This window comes from Zeugodacus cucurbitae, chromosome 2 (assembly GCF_028554725.1).
Source record: "Zeugodacus cucurbitae isolate PBARC_wt_2022May chromosome 2, idZeuCucr1.2, whole genome shotgun sequence".
Taxonomy (NCBI): domain Eukaryota; kingdom Metazoa; phylum Arthropoda; class Insecta; order Diptera; family Tephritidae; genus Zeugodacus; species Zeugodacus cucurbitae.
The window spans coordinates 80,457,174-80,482,202 of NC_071667.1; the positions used below are offsets into that span (position 1 = coordinate 80,457,174).

Here is a 25,029-nt window from a genome sequence, read left to right on the forward strand (position 1 = left end):
ACAGAACGAAATATTTCGTAGACACACTATTGTGCGAGTATTGGCTTATTTGTGATCTTTTTGGACTATTTTTTGCAATTTTTATTTTTATTTCACTTTTTATGCGAAGATCTAAAACGATAACTGACGTATTTGCCATTTATTTGCGCTCAACTCGCATAGTAGTTGCATCCTTAATTGTAACTTCGTGAACTGAATAAACAAACCGACATGATCACACACATCCATATTTACATACATACATATATACAAACAAGTAGCGTGGCTTGCGAAGTGCATTGGCACATAATGAATTGAATGTGTTTCCTTGGTGCTTGTTTTCGAATTCAAATCGTTTTTTTTGTCTTCTTGTATTTGTATGTCTGATTAAAAGTTGTCTGAATACTCATGTATGGGAGAAAAAAATCCCTCGATCACATCACGAAGGGTTGATTCTAGTGTCTGTGTCGGTCATTGCACTTTCAATGAGCTTTCAGCATTTTGTAATGAGCACATCGCATTTAGCCGCTGCCAAAGGATCCACACAATTGATCGGCACAAAGCAGATGAGCCTCAAAAAACAGGTCAGCCCAATGGCCATAAATAAGCATTTCTATGAACTCTGTTTACCTCCAGCCAGAGTCTTAACTTGCCGGCACAATAGATTTCAACACTTACGTTTGTATGTAGCGCACACAAGTTTATTACAGAGTTGAAAGAGTTGAAAAGAAGTCGGTCAAAAGGAAGAATTGCAAATCCCATTGTATTCGCTTTTTTTTTACTTAACGCTCCACAAAAGCATAACATAACTTGCTAAAAACTTCTTGCGCCCTTTGTTACGTACATATATTGTAAAGGTGACTTTAAGGTGGCTAGATGCAGAGAATAAAATTTTACTTTGTATAAAGACTGTTCACATCAGCTATTTGCCTCACCGTGATAGGGATGAATGATTAATACAAGGAAAGAAAATACAAGAAATTCTATGTTCTACCAAATGTTCTGAAAATGCATTGATCTTTGGTTAGATCGCGCCTAAAAGCAAAAATCTCTATCTCAAAGTACTAAGTACTTTCATGAAATTTCATTCTATAGTTCTCAAGTTCTTGGTTTAAAAATGACGCTATCTATGGAAAAGGTACTAGGAAACACTAGGGGAAGCAACGCTGAATAAAAGCAATGGGTTGATAAGTTTTGTGGCAAAACCAGTTCACTGAATTTCGTCATAATCTTAGCAGCACACATTTTGCACCACGTTCAGAAAGGTCTTCAGAGGCATTAGTCTTTGAATTTTGTGATTTGTGAAAATTAATGACACATCGAAATATTATTAAAGACCTCAGTTCTATTGACAATCTGCCGAATGGCTGTTGCTCGTTGAAAGTCGTCCGAAAACAACAACAACAACAGAGAGTCAGATTTTAGCCAGTATCTTTTTGGAATAATTTTTGAGATCATTATTTGGATTTATTGAATGTCGAGTTCACAGTCCAAATACTATTCAGTCCGAGTACCATTTTAAATTCTTTATGTAAACTATTGACTTTACTGAAAAATACTCAGCGTTTCGTTAAACAAAATACAGGATATCAATTTATATATTTTTTATTTAACTTCGAAATAAATTATCATAAAATTATCAACAATTCGTTGGGCGCTTACGCACTCGTCGGATTAAAATCAGGTTTGGAAATGTTCACTTCTCTTTGAGTTAATGATGGTAAGCTACAGCTGGAGCGGCATAAGATGCGTAATGGGCAGCTGGAGCGGCATAGTGGGCCACTGGGGCAGCATAGTGAGCTACGGGGGCAACTGTCTTGACTACAGCAGGGGCGGAGTAGTGGGCAACTGGAGCGGCGTAGTGAGCGACTGGAGCAACGGTCTTGACGACTGCTGGGGCAGCATAATGAGCAACTGGAGCCACGGCAACAGCTTTTACGAGAGGTTCACGGTTGACAACAGCGTTGAAACCATTGATAGGATCAGCAGAGTATTGTACAGTGCGTTTGTAACCATCAGCATCGATCAGAGAGTATTCACCGCGGACCACATCACCATCACGTTCCTCCACTTGGCTCTTGGAATCACCGGTGAGTTTGTCATCAACGCCATAAGAGTATTTGTACTGAGGATGAGGATCGTATTCCTCGGATTTCACAACGACTTTTTGGGCTACTGCCACTGGTGCTGCGTGCACGGCGACGGCTGGTGCGGCATGGTACACTGGACCAGCTGGTATGTAGCCAGCGCTGGCTACGGCGACGAAAGCGAGTGCGAATACAAACTGCAAAACAAATTTGCTTATTAATGTCACATATACCACATATTTTCTGATTGAACTTACCTTGAAAGCCATATCGAAATTTAGCTGATTATTGGTTGAGTTCTTTGCGAATGCGAAGACAAGAAGTGAATGATACATACCCGTCAATTTGCTGACACTTTTATACTAGTGCAACTCATAATTTGGTCTTGAAATTTCTGGCCTGTGCTTTTGCTCTGTAATCTATTTCTTTTTCTAAAACCTGTTCAGCTGCATTTCGTCATAGGGCTAACATACATATATACACTCTTTTAATATTTTGAAGCTAATATGCTGCAAATGATGCAGTTATGAAAACCGTTAGATGTACATATGTGTTGTTATATACTAAATAAACGTATTTTTGATATCTAACGAGAAACAACAACCACTTTTTATGTTCTATAGAAACGTTATTCAAAATAGAGCGCGATCAAAAAGATCTTCTTAAAAACAATTCAACTAAATAACGGTTTTTATGTCTTTTACCATGAAATTATACTTAATTGGTAAGGTGTTCCCTATAATTTCCGTGATCGATTAGGAGATTTTGAAGTACTCAGATATTCTTGCAATAAGCATAATCTAATTTAAAGGTTTATACTATGATCTTTCATCTAAGGACAGTTTTGAAGCAGCTGGTTCTTCTGTAGGATCTGTTTTTGGCAATTTAAGTCTGGCGCTACCTACCGGATAGTTTTTTAAACCTATCCATATATATTTTTACAGAACTAACATGACTAACCAAATATTTTCAGAACCGGTTTCTGGACCTCTATAAATTTTAGCATTTTTAGGTGCATTTTATGTGTTTTATAGAAATTTTTAGTGTCCAAAATAATCCCAAAAGTTTTGGAGAGCTGCCAAATGAGATGGAATAATATCAGACCTTCAGAGAAACGATGGATCATATGGATGTTTGCTAAACATATATAAGTACATAATAAAACATAAAGTTTTATTTTTTTTATTCGAACAATTCTGAAATGGGCTTATTTCTTAACAAAATCAATATATTTGTATCCAATGTACATATGTATGTTCCATAAGGCATCACTATACCAGAAAACCTCCTACTGTTTGAATGAATAGCAGATCGTCAGCTGGCTATTTAGGCTTAAGCTTGATACTAATTGTAAAGTCGTTTATAACTAATTTATTTCACTGCAGGAATGCCGCTACATCAATGACGCAACGAACATGCCTACACACGATTGTAATTATATTAGTAAAGCACTCAATTACCACGGTTTATCTTAAGTATTTCATATATATTTGTTGATACTACATGTGTAAACATTCGAAAGTACAGTTAGCTTCAAGTAAAGGCATTGCAAAAAGTATAAAAACATTTTCGATATCATATTTGGCATCATTCACTTCTCGCATTCGCTGTGACAAAGAACCAACCGCACATTTAACTCCGAAATTATTCAACACATTTCGTAAACATGGCATTCAAGGTAATTTTGGCGTTTGCTTGAGATTAAAGCAACCTGATCTAATTACTTGTCAATATCAATTAATTTGTATTTGTCTCTTTGCAGTTTGTACTCGCACTCGCTTTCGTCGCCGTAGCCAGCGCTGGTTACATACCAGCTGGTCCAGTGTACCATGCCGCACCAGCCGTCGCCGTGCACGCAGCACCAGTGGCAGTAGCCCAAAAAGTCGTTGTGAAATCGGAGGAATACGATCCTCATCCTCAGTACAAATACTCTTATGGCGTTGATGACAAACTCACTGGTGATTCCAAGAGCCAAGTGGAGGAACGTGATGGTGATGTGGTCCGCGGTGAATACTCTCTGATCGATGCTGATGGTTACAAACGCACTGTCCAATACTCTGCTGATCCTATCAATGGTTTCAACGCTGTTGTCAACCGTGAACCTCTCGTAAAAGCTGTTGCCGTAGCTCCAGTTGCTCACTATGCTGCCCCAGCTGTAGTCAAGACCGTTGCTCCAGTTGCCCACTACGCCGCTCCAGTTGCTCACTACTCAGCCCCAGCTGTGGTCAAGACTGTCGCTCCCGTAGCTCACTATGCTGCCCCAGTGGCTCATTACGCCGCTCCAGCTGCCCATTACGCATCCTATGCCGCTCCTGCTGTAGCGTACCATCATTAAAGCCTGCCGAATGTTCAAATTTGAATTGAAATGAGTGAATGTGTTATTGTGTTTGGAAATAATTTCCTTTGTTATTAAATATCAACATACATATATATTTATTTCAACATCCCAAGTTATTTAAATAAAAGAAAACCGATAAATGAAAAATAAATCGTTTTAAATGCAAACTGCGATACATCCTGTAGATTAATAAAATATTGCATACATTTATGATAGGGTTCTTAAAATTATTCGATTAACCTGAAAACCGATTATTCGAATATCCGGTTTGTAACCGCTGGTACGAATATTAATCGGTTAGCACTATTCGATTAGTCGCAATGTTACGACTATTCGAATAGTCGTTCTACTGCGGTTATTCGAATAGTTATACTGTCACTATTCGAATAAACGAAAATTGTTTGAAACCCAAGCAGCCTTTGATTTTTGTTTGTTTTTACTTGGTAAAATGTCAATTGTGCGCATTTTTCCTGTGTTTCACATTTTTCAATAAAAATAGAAATTTAATAAACTTACACTATTATAATAGTCGACAACGAACGGTTAACCGAATAGTCGATGACTGACGACTATCCGAATAGTGCAAACCTAATATTATTATTCGAATAATGCCCTATTCGGTTAATTCGGTTAGTCGATTAGTCGAATACCAAGAGCTCTAATTTATAATCTCAGGATGGTATTCCGTAGAGCTTCTTATAACACAAGTAAATATTGATTATCACAAGCAGTACTGGATGTCAAGCCGAAATTGTAGATAAACTTGTCTTGTTTAAGTTCTTATTCATGTGAAAAACAATTGCAAAAAGAAACCCAACTTGTCCAAGTCTAAGCTTCGATATAACCAATATAATTTTGATTTTACAATATACGAGTATATCAGATATTAACTTGTATCTACACAAATTAGTAATTGGCCTAAAAGTTTGGATGTTATAATACCTAAGACCCAGAAATACTTTACTGGAAAATAATTAATTAAGTAGAATTATATTTTTTATATTTTTGATTTTAGATGCTGGAATAGTTATTAAAACTGAATTTTAAATTCGAAAATAATCAATATTTTTTTTGTTGACATGAATAAACTTCGAAGCTGTTGGACAATTGTTTCGTGATTTGTCGGTAATTTGGTTCACATGTTGAGCTGCACAATTAAAAAAACTGGATAAAAAAATTTCCGTAATTAATGAAAAATGGGTTTTTAAAGATTTGATATTAAAAATAGGCTTGTTGCAAATTATCTGAACTCTGAATGATATCGAAAAATATCTAAACATTTGACAGTAGAATGAAGTGGATGTTGTTGTAATAAATGTTGCCGCAGAAAACTTTCCCCAACTAATCCGCTCGGCAAGAGCGGACAATCGTTGACGGAATCAAAATCTGAACTCATTGTTGTTACGTAGACCTGACTGACGTGAGAGCTAAGATCCTAAAGATGCTGTCCAGTTCACGATAATTGTCTCTGCGAAAGCTCTATGCAAAGTTGTCTCAAATTAATGAAAGCGATGATAAATGCTTGGTCGTAAGAACGACAATGAAAAGGCTATTGCCGAAGAAAATATGTCTTTTAGTAAAATTTTGGTTTTAACAATTTTGATGATTGGATGAGGTCGTAAAACCACCTGACTGCAAGCGGATGCAAGTAAGCCATCATTATTCCCATTGTTGTCCAAAGTAAATGCTTGAGAACAATTTAGAAACTCCGTCGATTTGAGTTTTTCACCTTCGCTTTCCAATTTATTTCAAATATTGGGAGTATTTAACCCTTTTTAACAGGGTAAATGCTAGATATTCGCAAAGGTAAAATCGGCTTATCACCCACCGCGAATGCTCTCATTCCATCGACCAAGTTTTTGGAGTCTTAGGAGTAAGTGCACTAAGATGACGGCTAATATACTACATTATTATTTCTTTCCAAAAAGTTGAAGTGTTTTGGCCTTTCCATTATTAACTGTATCCCGAAGTATTTGTTTCAAAACCACGTAACATCGTATTTGATAAAAAATTTTGTTTTTGTTACAAACAGTTTTGCAATTTGTCATCTCAATCTATACGAATAATGCCTTACACATAACTATAAAAAATACCAAGAAGATTGATAGTTGATCAAATCTTTAATATCTTATATCAAAAATGACTGCAACTTAAACTGCCTTTAATAACTTCCATTGGTTCCTATGTTCCTTAAATTCGGTCCTTCCGATTGACTTATACTACGTAATATCCGCTCTCTGCTATTTTATCAATTTATTTCTTAAATTCTTGAGATTAGCGATACTCGTATTATTTAATGTACGGCTCTGTCCACATTTTACCCTTCATTGCGTGTTATAAATATAACCGTAACTAATTGCAGCAATAGCAAAATGAAATACTTCAAACAAATTAAACACGTCTATACATACTACATACGTATGTTGATATGTACATATGCATGTATGTGTATTTAATTATGAGTCAAGCATACCTATGTATATTTGTATTTTTAATCTTTTCGCACGTCATTACCTGTGTGCGCGAAAGTTTATAAATTTGTATAAAGCGTACTAAATGCTTTGATAAAACGAACTGACCTGTCAAGGCACAATTGTACCATATTCGCACCAATAAAATTTACGAACAGGTGGTTAGTATAAAATAGGCAGCAAACTCACATTTTATATCATTCACTTCTTACGTTCGTTGTGACAAAGAACCAACCACACTTCTCCAAAAATGGCATTCAAGGTAATTTTGGCCTTTGCTTGAGATCAAAGCAATCTGATCTAATTATTATCAATATTATTAAATGGTATTTCTTCGTTCCAGTTTGTATTCGCACTCGCCTTCGTCGCCGTGGCCAGCGCTGGTTACATACCAGCTGGTCCAGTTTACCATGCCGCACCAGCTGTCGCCGTGCACGCAGCACCGGTGGCTGTAGCCCAAAAAGTCGTTGTGAAATCGGAGGAATACGATCCTCATCCTCAGTACAAATACTCTTATGGCGTTGATGACAAACTCACCGGTGATTCCAAGAGCCAAGTGGAGGAACGTGATGGAGATGTGGTCCGAGGTGAATACTCTCTGATCGATGCTGATGGTTACAAACGCACTGTCCAATACTCTGCTGATCCCATCAATGGTTTCAACGCCGTTGTCAACCGTGAACCTCTCGTAAAAGCTGTTGCTGTAGCTCCAGTTGCTCACTATGCTGCCCCAGCAGTCGTCAAGACCGTTGCTCCAGTTGCCCACTACTCGGGTCCAGTTGCTCACTACTCAGCTCCAGTTGCTCACTACTCCGCCCCAGGTGTGGTCAAGACTGTTGCTCCCGTAGCTCACTATGCTGCCCCAGTGGCTCACTACGCGGCTCCAGCTGCCCACTACGCATCCTATGCCGCCCCAGCAGTGGTCAAATACCACCACTAAAAACTCTAAAGACTTCGAATAATACCCATTAAATACGATTGTATCCGTTCTTGTTATTAATTTATGTGTGAATATTTATATTGATGAAAATGTTAAGTTAATAAAAGATGTAAAATAAACTTATATTTGTTTCTTTCTAATGTTATAGGTTAATTTTAAGTTACAACGATGCATTTAATTATGAATGTTCGTCATACAAAATGATACAATTCCATAAAACAAGAAGAATATCAGGAACATGTGAATTGTCGTCTCACGTATTTATCAATATCGGTTGAGTAGTTCTCTTGGCAACGGACTTCAAAATCACAGTTTTGAGAAAAACGCGTTGGATATCATGAGTGATAATAATACAGTGAAGAATATTCAACTTCTTCACACTGTATCTCCAAAACTATGAAATGAATGAAAATTTTAGGACAATTTTCCAGAGAATATGTACAAGTATTCCGTTAAATTTTGGTATTGTACATATATTACATAGTTGATCAAATTGGAGTGGCTGTAATTTTATGATATTTTTAGATACCAGATATAAATTTAAGTTATAATGCCCTGTTCTTATGTTTTGTAATAATATTGTTTTGAAAGGTTTCTATGAAAATGTATCTAACTACACAGACACAATTATTTTATACTAAAGAACGTTACCTCTTCAGTTTATGGTAGCATTTCGTTTATAAGAAGTTGGATCTACATATACAGTGTCCGACAACATTATATATACATTATGAATGTAAACACAAAAATGATTATATCTTTTAAGTAGTGAAATTTATCTCTTTGATAGTTTTTCTATTTTGCTTATGGGTATATTTCTTTAAAAAAAATTAAATTTAAATATTGTACATTTCAACTATTTGTTGCAAAACACGCGATCATCTGAAAAAGACAAATATTTAACAACGACAAAAGTATGGATACCACTATATATTATAATGTTAGCTTCTAAATAGAATTTCAATATTTAGTGTTGGCACCTTTAGCGTTAATTACAGCCAAAAGACTTTGAGACATGCTGTCTACCAAGTTCAGAAAAACTGATTGTGGTATGTTTTCCCAGAAGTTCTTCAATCGAATTAAAATGTCTCATTTATTAGGTCGACAAGAATATCGGTCGAGCTTATTATTCAAATATTGTTATAAATACTTAATATGATTTAAGTCAGAGGTTTTGGGCAGACCATAGTAGGAGCTCTATCGATTTTTGATCGACACATTCTTTCGTAACCCGACATGTATGTTTGGGCTCATTGTCCTGCTGGTATATAGAGTTATCTTCTAAGTCCATTTTTTATGCTGCGGGCTCTAAATTTGTACTCAGCATCACTCGGTAGGACTCTCCCGTCATTTACCTTCGATTAATACCAGATTTGATACACCACTGTTGCTACGGCAACCCCAAACTAAAACGTTTTCCACCTCCGAACTTAATGGTGCGTTGGATGTACTTACTTTGGAGCCTCTCATGAAAACTTCGTCAAGCGTTTTGACTGCCTTTCGTATTTTTCATTTAAAGCTTGCTCGCAATACTCCAAATGAGTATTTTCCATAAACTTGGCGGCATTTGATAACACTTTTTGACAAATTCAAATCAAGAAATTTTCAAATGATAGTAAAAAATGTGGTGGGGTATCCATAATTGTCGGATACTGAATATGTATGTATCGGCCAATTATTTATATTACTCTAAAATTGGGTAGATCTTTCGTCCAGAAAAAAAGTCCATACCAACATGTTACCAACCTAATATTTTGTAGCTACATTAATAGTCGTGTTGGAGATAAGGAACATCTCTTTTATACTGTTCTATCCTACATTCGAGAATACATTTTTTCTTAATTGCCGGGCTCTCCATTGAATCTAAGCTCTCCTACTTGTTTAAATGGCTTCTTTACCGCCCGTCGAATAAAGCATCGTTCTTCATTAGGTCGTCTAGCAAATATTAATTTATTTACCGAAAAATAAAAGTCTGTATTGTACGCTATATGTACGCTAGTCGGATTGTGAGCTCATTGATATTTGTAGATTTTTTCCTTATAATAAAGAAGATACGTTTGAATAGTTTTGAGTTAATTAGTATAAACCATGTGTAACTTTTAGAATCAGAAGAAAAAGATAATAATTAACAACTTTTAGTTTTAAGAAAATCCGCAATTTTCAAAATCGCACTAGCATATAACTGTATATATGTACATAACTTTAATTTAGTTTAATTTACATTTCGAAAATTTTATGAGAATTTGAATTTCGTTATGAAACATAACTATTTTCTACAATTTCCAACGGGAAATCGGTTTCAGTCTCTATAATCCGCACTTTTTATAAATTTTTGGTGCTACCCAGTTCAACTGACTCAAAAAGCTCAACTTACGCACCAAAATTTCCAAGTATTGAATTAGGTTAAAAAAATTAACCGGAATTCCTAAAACAGACCTAGTTTTATTTTTAATTGACACACACATAACAGAAAACAAAAGTTTATTGCCTCCTTGTTCGCATACAAGAATGCGTATGTGTACATACGAAGTACGCTGACTACTACCAAAGCAAGCGTGGCATACTCTTTTTAGCCATCAAACCCGCTTTGATAAGCTTATTGTTGCAACAAGTGAACGCTCACTTTTCTGTTTCTAAGCGCGCTAATAGAGTGAACTGAACTGTCAAGGTATAAGTTCATAGTGTATAAACAAATAACACATATGTACATATGGACAAGAGTAGATGTAATATACAATTGCAAAAATTATAATTGATTTTAATGGATAATAAAGAAGTTGTCTTACAGTGAATTTGTATAAAATTGCCCGCAAATTCATAATTTGTATCATTCACTTCGTGTAATCACAGTGACAAAGAACAACCAAATTTCCAAAAAATGGCATTCAAGGTACATTCATATTTCATAAAGGATCGACGATCGAGTCCAGCTCTACGTAATAACTTTTTACTAATAACAAGAAAAATTTATTTATTTGCAGTTTGTATTCGCACTCGCCTTCGTTGCCGTGGCCAGCGCTGGCTATGTACCAGTTGCCCCAGTATACCACTCCGCACCAGCCGTCTCTGTGCACGCAGCGCCAGTGGCCGTCGCTCAAAAGGTCGTTGTGAAATCGGAGGAATACGATCCTCATCCTCAGTACAAATACTCTTATGGCGTTGATGACAAACTCACCGGTGATTCCAAGAGCCAAGTGGAGGAACGTGATGGTGATGTGGTCCGCGGTGAATACTCTCTGATCGATGCTGATGGTTACAAACGCACTGTCCAATACTCTGCTGATCCCATCAATGGTTTCAACGCCGTTGTCAACCGTGAACCTCTTGTAAAAGCTGTTGCCGTTGCTCCAGTTGCTCACTATGCTGCCCCAGCAGTCGTCAAGACCGTTGCTCCAGTCGCCCACTACGCCGCTCCAGTTGCTCACTACTCTGCCCCTGCTGTAGTCAAGACTGTCGCTCCCGTAGCTCACTACTCCGCTCCAGTTGCTCACTATTCCGCCCCAGCTGTGGTCAAGACTGTTGCCCCAGTTGCTCACTATGCTGCCCCAGTGGCTCACTACGCCGCTCCAGCTGTAGCTTACCATCATTAATTCGAAAAGAAGTGGACATTTTCAAATCCGATTTTAATCCGACGAGTGCGTAAGCGCCCAACGAATTGTTGATAATTTTATGATAATTTATTTCGACGTTAAATAAAAAATATATAAATTGAAATGCTGTGTTTTGTTAAACGCTGAGAATTTTTCAGTAAAGTCAATAGTTTACATAAACAATTTAAAATGGTACCCGAACTGAATAGTGCTTGGTCCAACTTTGATCTCGAGATCCAATCCAAGTGTTTTACCATGAACACGGTATTGAAGAAAAATATTGAATCTACTCATCTCCAGTTACTCACTACTCAGCCCCAGCTGTAACCAAGACTGTCGCCTCAGTAGCTCCTATGCCGCTCCCGCAGTCGTCAAATATCATCATTAAAACCAATAAAGCCTTTATGCAATTACCCAATACTGATTAAAATCGGTAATTGTGAAAAGAATTGTTCTTGTTAAAATATGGTTACGAATCTACTTATTTATTATCGATGAAACAGTTCAGTTAATAAAAGTTTTCAAATAAATACAAATACAATATCTTTAAATTTTCGTGGATTATTTTTAAATTAACTAGGGCTAATGAAGTCTTGAAGTCGAACCCATTCAACCACTGCAAGCGATGTGGTCGAGTTGCCTCGCAAATCCTGAATGACACTCGCGCAACCTCAGGTTAAACTCCTACTTATCAACAATAAATCCGACATACCGAATACATGTCCTGCATGCAATGAGTCCCCCCATGACGCTAACCGTCTATTTTAACGAATCCGACTCATCTTGAGCATCCTACGAGATTGCGACAAACTCATGAACTGGAAATATTTGGTAATTGCAGCAGTACAATTGTAACAATCCCAACAAAGGTGGGTACTAGAGTTCTGAGTGTACCATAAGATTTAAGCTCATAGTAAAACATTTGATGTCTGAGTAAGGCATTGTATAGTATGTTAAAACTTTGTGACACAAGACACACCAAATATTTATTGATATCTTATATTAATCCTGTGAATAAATCATATGGAATTGAAATTAAATGAAAAATTGTCAAGATATACATACATAATATATGTATATCTTTCGACTCGATTCCAAACATCTAAGACAATACAGGCTTGAAAATGCTTTTTACTGTCATCTGATATAAGGATCATCTGGAATGCATAACTCATATAATTCACGATGATTCGACAAAAAAGGGGTGGGAGTGTTGTAGAATAGCATTTTCTATAATTTTGATATACTTGTGCTGACCGCGTACTACTGACAACATTTCAAACTGAAAAGTTTCACTTTACATTAATTGATGGAAAGTATAGCAATCTATTTTTCAATCCCATAGTTCAATATGGTCAATTTGTGTGGGCTGCAGGCTTTTAAATAGGGATATGACAAATGTCTTCTCATTGTCGCTCTAAGAGCAAATATTTGAGTGCCTTCTAAACAATTTAGTCAGGATTTAGGCGTTTTCAGGTCAGAAGTTTTAGTAAATTTCACAGTTTTAACATGCTTGATGCCACTTCCGTGAAAGCCCAATCATGTTTTGCCTATTTTTCGATCTTTGCTTTACTTTTTTACTTTTCTATAAATTTTGTACAGTTGAACTTCCATAACTCGAACTGCTCTAACTCGAAGTTCTCCATAATTCGAACTATTGAATTGGCAATAGAAGTCAAAATTCATACAAATTACATTCTGTAACTCGGAAGTCTCTCTAACTCGAAGTTTTTTTGTGGATTATGGTGATTCGAGTTAGAGAAGTTCCACTGTAGTTCCTTCGGCGTAGAACTCTGAACGCCTCTTTATATATTATGTATGAGGTACAATTAAAGACAGCACTACAATTTTTATTAACAAATAAAAAGGATTTCTTAGAAATATGCTTGCAAAAAGGTGCACAGTTACTTTTAGTCAACCATATTTCTGTACCGTATTGTACAGCTGAAAACATAATTTTTGCATTAATTTATATCCCAACTCTCACTACTAGTAATATGAACATAACTGTACTTAGATATGAGTGCCATACTCGTTTTAGCATTCACACCCGCTTTGATAAGCTTATTGTTGCAACAAGCGAACGCTCACTTTTTTGTTTCTAAGCGCGCTAATAGAGTGAACTGAACTGTCAAGGTGTATTTTCAACTTTTGTCTCACTCACTATACTACATATTGTATACGAGTATATGAGTATATACACATACATGTTAAAATAGGTGGATGTAATATCCAAATGAAAAATTATAATTAATTGTGAAGAATAATAAAGAAATTCTCCACAAGTTAAATCGTATAAAATTGGTCGCAAATTCGTATTTGGCATCATTCACTTCGTGAAATCATCTCGACAAAGAACTACCACATCTCCAAATATGGCATTCAAGGTACGTTTATCCTCCACAGAGGATCGAATTGTCCTCCTCTACATAATAAGTTCTTATTAATAGCAGGAACTATTTATTCATTTGCAGTTTGTTTTCGCACTCGCTTTTGTTGCCGTGGCCAGCGCTGGCTATGTACCAGTTGCGCCAGTATACCATTCTGCACCAGCCGTCGCCGTGCACGCAGCACCTGTGGCCGTCGCTCAAAAGGTCGTTGTGAAGTCGGAGGGATACGATTCTCATCCTCAATACAATTTCTCTTATGGCGTTGATGATAAAGTGACTGGTGACTCCAAGAGCCAAGTGGAGGAACGTGATGGAGATGTGGTCCGTGGTGAATACTCCCTGATCGATGCTGATGGTTACAAACGCACTGTCCAATACACTTCCGATGATGTCAATGGTTTCAACGCTGTCGTGAGCCGCGAACCTCTTGTGAAATCGGTTGCTGTTGCTCCAGTTGCTCACTATTCTGCCCCAGCAGTCGTGAAAACTGTTGCCCCAGTCGCCCACTACACCGCTCCAGTTACCCACTACTCAGCTCCAGTTGCTCACTACTCGGCTCCAGTCGCTCACTACTCAACCCCTGCTGTAGTAAAGACTGTTGCCCCAGTAGCTCACTACGCCGCTCCAGCTGCCCATTACGCATCCTATGCCGCTCCCACAGTCAAATATCATCATTAAAACCTATGAAGTCTTTATGCAATTACCCGGTACTGATTAAAATCAGTAATTGTGAAACGAATTGTGCTTGTTAAATTATACTTACGGGGTATTCTTATTTATTATCGATGAAACAGTTGAGTCAATAAAAGTTGTAAAATATATACAAATACAATTTCTTTAAATATTTTTTTGGATTATTTGTAAATTAACAAGGGCTTATGCTTCCGTCGCAATCATCTCAGCAATTATCTGCGTGAAGCAGCACCATTTCCTGGGTGCATCAGATCAAAAGTTCATTATTACAGTACGTCGATGATATGGAACCATACAGCGACCAGAGTCGAACACCTTGGAGTCAATTCATCGCTCATTACAAACGACATGCTCGAGTTGCGTCATCCAACTGAAGTAACCCTCTCACAACTTTCTGGATACTGTAGCAGGAATTTCACATTCCCATTTATCCAAAGTAGAGTCCAAAATACCGAATACAATGAGTCCCCGCATGACACCCAACATCTCTTTACATGTCCAACGAACCCGACTCATCTAACACCCATGTTCCGACCCTAGCAAAACACCTCGTTTCCTGGGTTTCCTGTTAGATGATTTCGATGACAACTAAACTTCACTTCCACTTAAATCAGGGGTTAGTTAATCGCTACACCAAAAAAATGACAGTAAGCTGGTCAACATGTAATTGAATCTCTAATCGGTGGAAACACAAAATTTATACTAGATTGCGCCAAACTGTTCAAAGTTCGAGAAAATTCAGAAGTGACACTGGCTGATTCCTAAGCAATGATATAATAATGAACAAATGATGTCCATGAAATGGAAATATGATTGTAGCAGTACAAATCTAGCAAACCCAACAAAACTGGCTACGAGAAATAAGCATAAGGTCTGATGCCCGAGTAAGTCATAGTTTAGTGACCCGATTAGTGTCAGCTTTGTAAGCAAGCCCCACTAAATAATTATTTATCTGTTAATAATAACACATCATGTTTTGACACATCGTGAAACTCCAAGAATGTCTTCCTTTGGATTCTATAATAGTCGCTATGGTAACTTTAAGACCTTAGTGGCTTCAAAGGTATGGCAGATTTCATATAGTGATTGCCAAATCTCCGCTATCAAATATCTGGTGCGAACTATAAAAACTATAAAGTCAAGTTGCGTAAGGTGGTTGACATTGATATCTCAAAGGAATGCGTGAGTAATATCCTTCATATTTTTTATAAATGGCAAGGCTGTTCGAGGGATGGGGACCGCGCTTTTCATTCAATCCAGAGAGACTTCTTTTAATGTACGGAAATATTTTGTTCCACTACAATCCGTCAGGATTAATCAGGTTTTTCGTCTTTCTACCCTTCTAGGTCAGAAGTTTTATTTTTTTCTCAAGTTTAAGCAACTTGGCAGCAATTTCGTGGAATACCAATAATTTCTATATTCTTTCATGTTTTCTTTACTGTTTGGAAATTAAAAGTTCCTTCAGTTTAGGGCTTTGAGTGCCTATATGTATATATATAATGAAAAAGGTCTCATTAAAATGTGTTCGTAAAAAGAGTTACAGTAACATTTAGCCAACCAGAATTAATACTCATGTACTCATAACGTACAGCTGACACATTTTCATCCATTCAAATAGATCCCAACACGCACTGCTATTAATATGAACCTAAGTGTACTTGGAAATGAATGCTATACTCTTTTTTTATCATTCAAACCCGCTCTGATAAGCTTATTGTTGCAACAAGTTAACGCTCACTTTTTTGTTTCTAAACGCGCTAATAAAGTGAACTGAACTGTCAAGGTGTAGTTTCAACTTTTGTCTCACTCACTATTCTACATATTGTTTACGAGTATATGAGTATATACACACATACGTATTAAAAGAGGTGGATGTGATATCCGAATGAAAAATTATAATTAATTGTGTTGAATAATAAAGAAATTCTCCACAAGTTAAACCGTATAAAATGGGTTGCAAATTCGTATTTGGTATCATTCACTTCGTGAAATCATCTCGACAAAGAACTACCACATCTCCAAATATGGCATTCAAGGTACGTTTATCCTTCACGGAGGATCGAATTTTCCTCCTCTACATAATAAGTTCTCACTAATAGCAGGAACTATTTATTTATTTGCAGTTTGTATTCGCACTCGCTTTCGTTGCCGTGGCTAGCGCTGGCTACGTACCAGTTGCCCCAGTATACCACTCCGCACCAGCCGTCGCCGTGCACGCAGCACCTGTGGCCGTCGCCCAAAAGGTCGTTGTGAAATCAGAGGAATACGATTCTCATCCTCAATACAATTTCTCTTATGGCGTTGATGATAAAGTGACCGGTGATTCCAAGAGCCAAGTGGAGGAACGTGATGGTGATGTTGTCCGTGGTGAATACTCCCTGATCGATGCTGATGGTTACAAACGCACTGTCCAATACACTTCCGATGATGTCAATGGTTTCAACGCTGTCGTGAGCCGCGAACCTCTTGTGAAATCTGTTGCTGTTGCTCCAGTTGCTCACTATGCTGCCCCAGCTGTCGTCAAGACCGTTGCTCCAGTTGCCCACTACTCAGCTCCAGTTGCTCACTACTCTGCCCCAGCTGTAGTCAAGACTGTTGCTCCAGTGGCTCACTATGCCGCTCCAGCTGCCCATTACGCATCCTATGCTGCTCCCGCAGTTGTCAACTATCATCATTAAGATATAAAGAATTTGAATGAGAGAAAATGGATCAATGTGATATTAAAAGATAATTGTTAATATTTTTTCTATAAATATACCGATCATACATTTATGGCATTAATAAAACTTACTTGTATTTCAAACTATTTACTCGCATTTGACTTCAGTTTTCTAATATATTTACCTGGTAAGAAAGTATATATATATTTATACATATATGATTTTTACTTTAATATTCTGAGATTTCAAACAACTACTATATTATCCCGAAATTAATAAAATTTCGAATAAAAGAGTCCATGGTTTAATGCCACATATGTGGATCTGTAATCGTCAAACTAAAGAGCGTGAGATTCGTTTCATTGTTCAGATGAGAGATGCTTCTTAAGATATAGTAGCGATCGCTTTTCCAATGATGATTTATGTCGCAAAAAGCCTTAACGGAAATTATATTTCAATCTTGTATCAATTAAATCTTGTATGTGGCAATGAGATTCTCCGATAAAATTCCAATAGAACTTCAAAATGATAAAAGTAATCGATATGAATGTTTGAGTTTATATTTTAAAAATACCCCTCATATTTCATCCATAATTCCTCATTCATATTCCATATAAGGTATAGTCGAATTAATGTTCGCACTGCTCTTTCTAAACGATAATGTAATATTTTTACTTGGATGCTTCAAAGCTGGAGAAACTGTAAATATTTAGACAATAATATTAACAAGCATAGCTCGCATCTATTAAGTAGATGAACTATGTCTATATTACCTGATTATATAAGATTTTAGTCCCTAAAAGTATAAATTTTAAGCTAAACATAGTGTGCTGAACATTACAGGGTTCTAAACACCAACGCCTATAAATATGGACTCCACGATTCCGGCTGATTGGATTCTGGGAAACAAAAAATATAGCGGCGATTTATTCTGTAAGCTTTATAATGTTCCGAATGGACTATTACCAAATGAATATACCAAAAATTGGACATTTGAAAGAAAAATTGTGAATTTTGAAAAAAAATGGTCATTTTGGGAATTATTGATTGATAATAATTCATGCTTTTACATGTCCTGAGTGTACCCTACAAATTTCAAGTCATTCGGTCATGTCGTTTTGAGATACATACAATGGAGAAAAATAAAAAAAAACAGTTTTGAATAAAACGCGTTCAAAGTTCCAGGTGGCAACTTAGCGCTTCGAACTACTCCTTTAACTTTACTACCGCATACTAGATATGGTAAGGAAGCAATTTATGAAAAACAAAATTTTTGAGCCCTTCACAGTCCTAGATTTTGAATTTAACTACGATGCTTGTTTTGTATAATAGATAAAATCTTCTTATTTTGATCGCTGGACCCTCGGCCTTGACACCAATTCCAACACTTGATGATTCCAGTGTTGTGTCAAAAGTACTCAAGCACTATTACATTAAATGTGAAATCAATTTGAAGGGTTTGATTTGTCGACTAGTTACATAAACTCTTTTTGGTATGGGACTACATTGACAATATGATAACCCCTAAGGGTTACAATCACTTTAAAATATATTTCTATTTAGAGGGCATTCTTCAAGCAAAGCTTAGCGACCTTCTCCTACATGGTATGCAAGATATTGAGTTAATTAAAAATTTTGAACTATCTTTTGTTTTTAGTAAAAGCCGACCAAGACATTTTATCTGCAGCACATACTACTGTGCTTGATTTAATTGTACCGCTTTTAAGAGTGTGAGTGAAAGAAAAAACTTTAATATGCACACACATGTCATTATGCTTTTATTTATATGTGTGTAATTGTACTCAGTGTCAGTGTCTGTGTTAATATTCAATTAAATTACACGCATGAAAAGGAAATTGTTGTCCAATATGTGAATTGCTGAACAGTATAAAATGATCTGCGAACTAATGGTTGGTATCATTCACTTCTTGCATTCGCTTTAAGAAAGAACCCGCCTTGTAGTTACGAAACTATAACACACACAATCCCAAAAATGGCATTCAAGGTAAATTTGGCACTTGCTGGGACTAAAATAACCTGATCTAATTGTTTGTCAATTAACAATAACACAATTAATTTGTATCTTTGCAGTTCGTATTCGCACTCGCTTTCGTCGCCGTGGCCAGCGCTGGTTATGTACCAGTTGCTCCAGTATACCACTCCGCACCAGCCGTCGCTGTACACGCCGCTCCCGTGGCCGTAGCCCAAAAGGTAGTTGTGAAATCGGAAGAATACGATCCTCATCCTCAGTACAAATTCGCATATGGCGTTGATGACAAAATTACCGGTGATTCCAAGAGCCAAGTGGAGGAACGTGATGGTGATGTTGTTCATGGTGAATACTCCCTGATCGACGCTGATGGTTACAAACGCACTGTCCAATACACTGCTGATCCCATTAATGGTTTCAACGCTGTCGTCAACCGTGAACCTCTTGTAAAAGCTGTTGCCGTAGCTCCAGTCGTCAAGACCGTAGCTCCAGTCGTCAAGACCGTTGCTCCAGTTGCTCACTATGCTGCCCCAGCAGTCGTCAAGACCGTTGCCCCAGTCGCTCACTACGCCGCTCCAGTTGCCCATTACTCGGCCCGTGTCGCTCACTACTCAGCCCCTGCTGTAGTCAAAACTGTTGCCCCAGTTGCTCATTACGGTGCTCCAGTGGCTCACTATGCCGCCCCAGCTGCCCATTACACTTCCTACGCCGCCCCCTCAGTATACCACCATTAAATAATTATAAAAGTCCATATGTTATAGATTGTTTTAGCCGATGCTGTTCTTATTTATGAAAATCCTGATTGTTTCCGATATTAAACGAAAATTATAAACTAATTAAAATATGTGTTTTATATTACCACACAAGTTTAAAATAATTAGGTATACAATATTTAGGTCGTAGTGCATACAAGATCGAAAATTTTCCAGTCTAAGACTAGTCTGTATCTTAAATCGATTGATTCTTTTATTAAGTATGATCCGAATTATTGAGTCGATTCGATGCCAACTGCTGAAAAATCGACCTCATTTGTCGTAGCCCAGCCATTAGGTCGAATTATGCTACGAACTGCTGTCCAGTTCACGGTATTTGTTCAGATTTGGCTCCATGTGAAGAAACATGAAAAATCAATCACAGAACAGACATTTTTGTTCAATAAAGAGGTTATGATCTACTAAATATGCAGATATCAGATAACGTATTGTTCAGACGGTTTAAAGAAATTAGGTCATCGCTTGTTTAAATCTATAGAGTAAAAGGAGAGTCTATTTTGACAAATAAATCGCCATTTTTCAAACTGATAACTTAGACAGAACTTAAGTCTGGTGTTGCCAGACATTTACACTCACTATATATTGAATTAAAGGCGTATGCAAATTGTCAATTTATTATAGAAAATGTTTTTACTGATAGTCGTCATTTGTGTTGACAGTCCTTGACCATATAAATATTTATAAATTCAATCAATCAATAAATTTCAGTAAAACAAAAAAGTATTTTATGTTAGAGAGCTTATATTCGGTTGAAAGAAATAAAAACGGAAATCATATTTGATTTGATTTGGGAGTATCTGGTGGAATATAAAGGGGGTTTCTATAAGAGCGCTACAAGTTTTTTTAAATAAAACAAAAACAGTTTGGGATGTCAATGAAATTCCTTATTCCAGTGAATGTACGTTCGATGCCATTATGTATGGAACTTGATTTCATTTGTATGGCCACCAAGGGCACGCTTGCCAAAGTCCAGGCCCAATTTAGGTTTTTAAGCATAAATCGGCTGATAAATTGAATCAATTTCACGTTCGATATTCGTTCATCAGTCGTCGCTGGCTTGTTGGTATAGACCATAGACTTGACATAGTCCCACAGGAAATAGTTTAATCACGTCAAATCGCACAACTGAGGTGGCCAATAGACTGGACCATTTCGTAAGATAACAGTTCACCAAACTTGGTTTTCAATAAATCGATTATGACCTTCGTTGTGTGGCTTGTGGCGCGGTACAATTTGAACCACATATTGTCCAAGTCCATATCATTAATTCGGGCCAAAAATATCGTAGCGATTCCTATTCCGGTTTTGATCATCATGGAGTACGTGCCTGACCAATAGCGCATATTTTGCTTGTTGACCAAGCCTTTCAGCCTGAAATGAGCCACATCACTGAACATGACACTTCGATGAAAATTCAGATCATTTTCAAAGAGTGAGTGGTCAAGCGGCTTCAGTTTTTGCGTCCATTTGATCTTGTAAGGATGTAGACCAAGATTTTTTCGCAAAATTCGCCACAACGACATCGCAGAGATACCCAACGCTTGAGAACGGGAGAGACTGAGTTGGGTATTCCTCAATAATTGCGCTAGAGGCAGCAATATTCTCGACACTTCGGGTACTTTTTTGTCTCACTGGCACGGGAACATTTTGCATTGTGCTTATGGATTCAAATTTTTCCACTGGACGCGCAATCGTTGATCTGACAGGACGATTATGACGATCATAAATTAGACGTAGCTCTCTTAAAGTTGAGGCCACTGACTTCGAATAACGGAAGTAAATTTTAATAATTTCAACTGGTTGTTGGATCGTATATCTTTCCAAGATGAAATGGCAAACTACTGAAGAGAAATGTCAAAAGAGCGGAAAAAATATAGCAAAATAATAAAAATAATTGTATCATCCCAAACCTCCAAAAATCGTTTTCCATTCAGATTCGTTTGAGTGATGGACTTTAAACGAGATAACCTTTCCAAATAGCCTTACTGTTCTTTTACTATTGTCGTTACTCTATCTTACTCTTACGCTATCAATTGGACCTTAACTTTGTGTTGGGATTATTCGAGTATGGAGAGAATGGGCCCATAATACTTTTGAAGGCATATGGTAATTATGTACTATTTTTGAGATATAAAGTGTCATATGTAAGTGTCATAACTCAAAAACTGAACTACTGAAATCCATAAAACAAGCTTAGTTACGTATGAGCAAATACCTGCACTTGCTTGTCAATATACACGCACATGGGAATGATTATTTCATCAAACACGTGTGTGGCCTTACATTTTCGAATAAACAATTAACTTTCATATATTTCATAACGTTGAGCAGATTAAGCGTCTACATACGCATATTGCGCCAGTTGTTTCTTATTGTTTTAGCACAGAAAATTGACCGGCAAATAAACCAGATTTTAACAAAAGAAATTTTCAATGATTAGCCCAACAGGTGTAGAGTATAAATTGGTGCGCTGACGGCTACTTCATATCATTCACTTCTTGCAATCTCAGAGACAAAGAACCCACCTGAGTTCCAACACCAATAAGCATATTTTCAAAAATGGCATTCAAGGTAAATTGACGCTCGGTTACCAATAAAATAACCTGCTCTAATTGTGAGCTAATAATTTTGAATTTCTTTGTTTCTTTTTAGTTTGTATTCGCATTCGCCTTCGTCGCCGTGGCCAGCGCTGGTTACATACCAGATGCTCCAGTATACCACTCCGCACCAGCCGTCGCCGTGCACGCAGCACCTGTGGCCGTCGCTCAAAAGGTCCTTGTGAAATCAGAGGAATACGATTCTCATCCTCAATACAATTTCTCTTATGGCGTTGATGACAAAGTGACTGGTGACTCCAAGAGCCAAGTGGAGGAACGTGATGGAGATGTTGTCCGCGGTGAATACTCCCTAATCGATGCTGATGGTTACAAACGCACTGTCCAATACACTTCCGATGATGTCAATGGTTTCAACGCTGTCGTGAGCCGCGAACCTCTTGTGAAATCTGTTGCTGTTGCTCCAGTTGCTCACTATGCTGCCCCAGCTGTAGTCAAGACCGTTGCTCCAGTCGCCCACTACTCAGCTCCAGTTGCCCACTACTCTGCCCCAGCTGTTGTCAAGACTGTAGCCCCAGTTGCTCACTATGCTGCTCCTCAGGCCCACTATGCCGCTCCAGTGGCTCATTACTCTGCACCAGCCGCTCATTACGCATCTTACCCTGCTCCAGCTGTGTACCATCATTAATTCATTTTCATTAGAATGATCAGGAAGGATTAATATAATGTTCTTAAATTAGTAAAATGTTGTTAATGTACATATATATTCAGTATTGCTATTTATTCCGATAATAAACTTTGAGGAACTATAAAAATAATATGCGTTGTTATAATTCAGAAGGATTAATTTTCAGTATATTTTTATTAAACCAAAATCCATCTAATGTGATACTGAATTGCATGAACCACAAAATTAGAAACAACAACATCGAAATCTATTTATTTTGACAAAAGTGCTTGATCCAGAAACTGAAATTACGTATCTGACTTCCTGAGATCATTTTATGCATTTTGCCATCTAGATATAACATAATCTTAGACATCTGTATTTGATATCTCATCTGGTCATTAAATAAAATAGTCCTATACAAGACTTCCCTGTTTGATAGCGATATGAAAATAGTGTAGATCTTTGGGAGTATCAGTTGAAGTTAAATAGCTGTACTTGGCTTACAAAGAAGGTGTTTAGGATCAGTTAAGCAATTTTAAAAGGTTGGTTAACCAGGTCGTTTGAAGCACTTGAATTATGTAAAAGATTTTCCCGGCATTAATTATACATGAACCGAACCAAAAGCATTTTCACGAAGTTCCGTGAAAACCAACCGTTTATTAAGGTAGAATTCAATTTAATAAAGTATGGCATGATTATGGTAATCAGAATTAGAAGATCACAGGTGACATAAAGAGAATGAAAAATATATTATTCTTATTATTAAAAAAAAAAAATGGTTACAAATAATTAGAATTCGACTTAATTTGTTCCACTAAAATATTTTATTGAATTCTATAAAATAATATAACTTCTCTTATCTATACACATAAACTTGAATATATTCTAACGATCTTTTTTTCTTTTATGTTTATTGAGATAGAATACAATCATTCTAAAAACAGGCGCTTATTTTAAAAGGTACGTAATATCTAGCTCAATGATAAAACTATAAAGTTATAAATATGTAATCCCAACTCTGGACGAATGTCTTAAAAATGCCTACAAATTACCACAAAGGTGCTGCTCACTAGACAAAGTCGAAGATTAAAGACAGAAAAAAAGGAAAAATATGTTAATGGAAAACCGCGGGGGTTTTCTCAAATTCAATTATAAACATTTCTAAACGCGTCATTGAGCGCGTGTTTTACCATATGGTCACTTACAGTTCTTCAAAAGACTGTACTATGAACCATATCCGTGATAACAGCGTTTGTTTTCTAGACAAAAGCCGGAATAAGCTTTGCCGGTAAAACAAAATTACCGAATCATCAGCCAACGTTATTACAAGTCCATATTGTTTGTATAGCAATGAGAATGTCGATTCTAACGCTGGTGCTTAGTTTTATATAAGGACCCATTAGGACATATATATACAAAAAATTTTAAACTAAATTAAAATAATTTTTTATTCCAAAAAATCAAATTTTCTCAGGGAATTGGATGAAAATCAATTTTTCTCATTGGACCAAAACGATTTTATTCGTGAGAATGAGCCCATTGGTACAAAAAAAAATTAAGTTAGAAATCGAGTTTACTGGAATCGCTATTATTAATGGATTTATTAAATGTTTTCTACATATTTCAATATATAAAATTTTCGATCAAGCTTATATGACAGATCATAGAAATTTCCTACAGGGTAGCCATTTTCCTCTATTTGTGTTTGCATATTATTTGCCCACATGAGATACTATTTAATTGAGCCATTTAATAATTTTGGCCATTTGATTCAGTTGTTGGCGCCAAGCACTTGTCTGCCAGCGCCGGCGAACGAAACCAACAGCAAACCAGCCAATGAACGGGCGTTAAATGCATTAAGCGATTACGTCTGCTACAATTTGAACGCCATAC

At 36.8% G+C, this 25,029-nt stretch overlaps 7 protein-coding genes across 9 annotated transcripts; 6 read left to right on the forward strand and 1 right to left on the reverse strand.

Annotated features, from left to right (window-relative positions):
* Positions 1–1,568: 1,568 nt before the first annotated feature.
* LOC114803483 (larval cuticle protein A2B-like) lies at positions 1,569–2,462 on the reverse strand. Its single transcript, XM_011197095.3, has 2 exons — positions 2,324–2,462; positions 1,569–2,263 (listed from the first exon to the last, which is right to left on the reverse strand). Exons 1-2 carry the CDS (start codon positions 2,399–2,401, stop codon positions 1,691–1,693), a joined length of 651 nt encoding a protein of 216 aa, XP_011195397.2. The 5' UTR covers positions 2,402–2,462; the 3' UTR covers positions 1,569–1,690.
* A 1,135-nt stretch (positions 2,463–3,597) lies between these two features.
* Positions 3,598–4,555, forward strand: LOC128919701 (larval cuticle protein A2B-like). The gene is made up of 2 exons (XM_011197096.3): positions 3,598–3,744; positions 3,829–4,555. The coding sequence occupies exons 1-2, from the start codon at positions 3,733–3,735 to the stop codon at positions 4,399–4,401; spliced, it is 585 nt and encodes a 194-aa protein (XP_011195398.1). The 5' UTR covers positions 3,598–3,732; the 3' UTR covers positions 4,402–4,555.
* Positions 4,556–6,977: 2,422 nt separating this feature from the next.
* On the forward strand, positions 6,978–7,934 carry LOC114803482 (larval cuticle protein A2B-like). The gene is made up of 2 exons (XM_011197097.3): positions 6,978–7,137; positions 7,219–7,934. The coding sequence occupies exons 1-2, from the start codon at positions 7,126–7,128 to the stop codon at positions 7,813–7,815; spliced, it is 609 nt and encodes a 202-aa protein (XP_011195399.1). The 5' UTR covers positions 6,978–7,125; the 3' UTR covers positions 7,816–7,934.
* A 2,673-nt stretch (positions 7,935–10,607) lies between these two features.
* Positions 10,608–14,604, forward strand: LOC105220659 (larval cuticle protein A2B-like). Of its 3 annotated transcripts, XM_054230581.1 has the most exons (3): positions 10,608–10,705; positions 10,797–11,366; positions 14,405–14,580. In XM_054230581.1, exons 1-3 carry the CDS (start codon positions 10,694–10,696, stop codon positions 14,471–14,473), a joined length of 651 nt encoding a protein of 216 aa, XP_054086556.1. In that variant the 5' UTR covers positions 10,608–10,693; the 3' UTR covers positions 14,474–14,580. The 3 variants fall into 3 exon arrangements, with proteins under 3 accessions (XP_054086556.1, XP_054086560.1, XP_011195400.1); XM_054230585.1 differs by lacking the exon at positions 14,405–14,580 and having other exon boundaries at positions 10,797–11,529; XM_011197098.3 differs by lacking the exons at positions 10,608–10,705; positions 10,797–11,366 and adding an exon at positions 13,735–13,792 and having other exon boundaries at positions 13,880–14,604.
* A 1,044-nt stretch (positions 14,605–15,648) lies between these two features.
* On the forward strand, positions 15,649–17,294 carry LOC128921865 (larval cuticle protein A2B-like). The gene is made up of 2 exons (XM_054230599.1): positions 15,649–16,524; positions 16,612–17,294. Exons 1-2 carry the CDS (start codon positions 16,438–16,440, stop codon positions 17,164–17,166), a joined length of 642 nt encoding a protein of 213 aa, XP_054086574.1. The 5' UTR covers positions 15,649–16,437; the 3' UTR covers positions 17,167–17,294.
* Positions 17,295–19,018: 1,724 nt separating this feature from the next.
* LOC105220661 (larval cuticle protein A2B-like) lies at positions 19,019–19,960 on the forward strand. The gene is made up of 2 exons (XM_011197102.2): positions 19,019–19,153; positions 19,240–19,960. Exons 1-2 carry the CDS (start codon positions 19,142–19,144, stop codon positions 19,870–19,872), a joined length of 645 nt encoding a protein of 214 aa, XP_011195404.2. The 5' UTR covers positions 19,019–19,141; the 3' UTR covers positions 19,873–19,960.
* Positions 19,961–22,336: 2,376 nt separating this feature from the next.
* LOC105220662 (larval cuticle protein A2B-like) lies at positions 22,337–23,245 on the forward strand. Its single transcript, XM_011197103.3, has 2 exons — positions 22,337–22,482; positions 22,564–23,245. Exons 1-2 carry the CDS (start codon positions 22,471–22,473, stop codon positions 23,152–23,154), a joined length of 603 nt encoding a protein of 200 aa, XP_011195405.2. The 5' UTR covers positions 22,337–22,470; the 3' UTR covers positions 23,155–23,245.
* Positions 23,246–25,029: the final 1,784 nt, after the last annotated feature.

Coding starts and splice junctions, on each gene's coding strand:
- LOC114803483 (XM_011197095.3), bottom strand. CDS start 2,401: ATGTATCATTCACTTCTTGTCTTCGCATTCGCAAAGAACTCAACCAAT. Junction 2,264..2,323: donor ATTTCGATATGGCTTTCAAG/GTAAGTTCAATC, acceptor TTTGTTTTGCAG/TTTGTATTCGCACTCGCTTT.
- LOC105220659 (XM_054230581.1), top strand. Junction 11,367..14,404: donor CTCACTATGCTGCCCCAGTG/GCTCACTACGCC, acceptor GTTGCCCCAGTA/GCTCACTACGCCGCTCCAGC.
- LOC128921865 (XM_054230599.1), top strand. CDS start 16,438: ATGGGTTGCAAATTCGTATTTGGTATCATTCACTTCGTGAAATCATCT. Junction 16,525..16,611: donor CTCCAAATATGGCATTCAAG/GTACGTTTATCC, acceptor ATTTATTTGCAG/TTTGTATTCGCACTCGCTTT.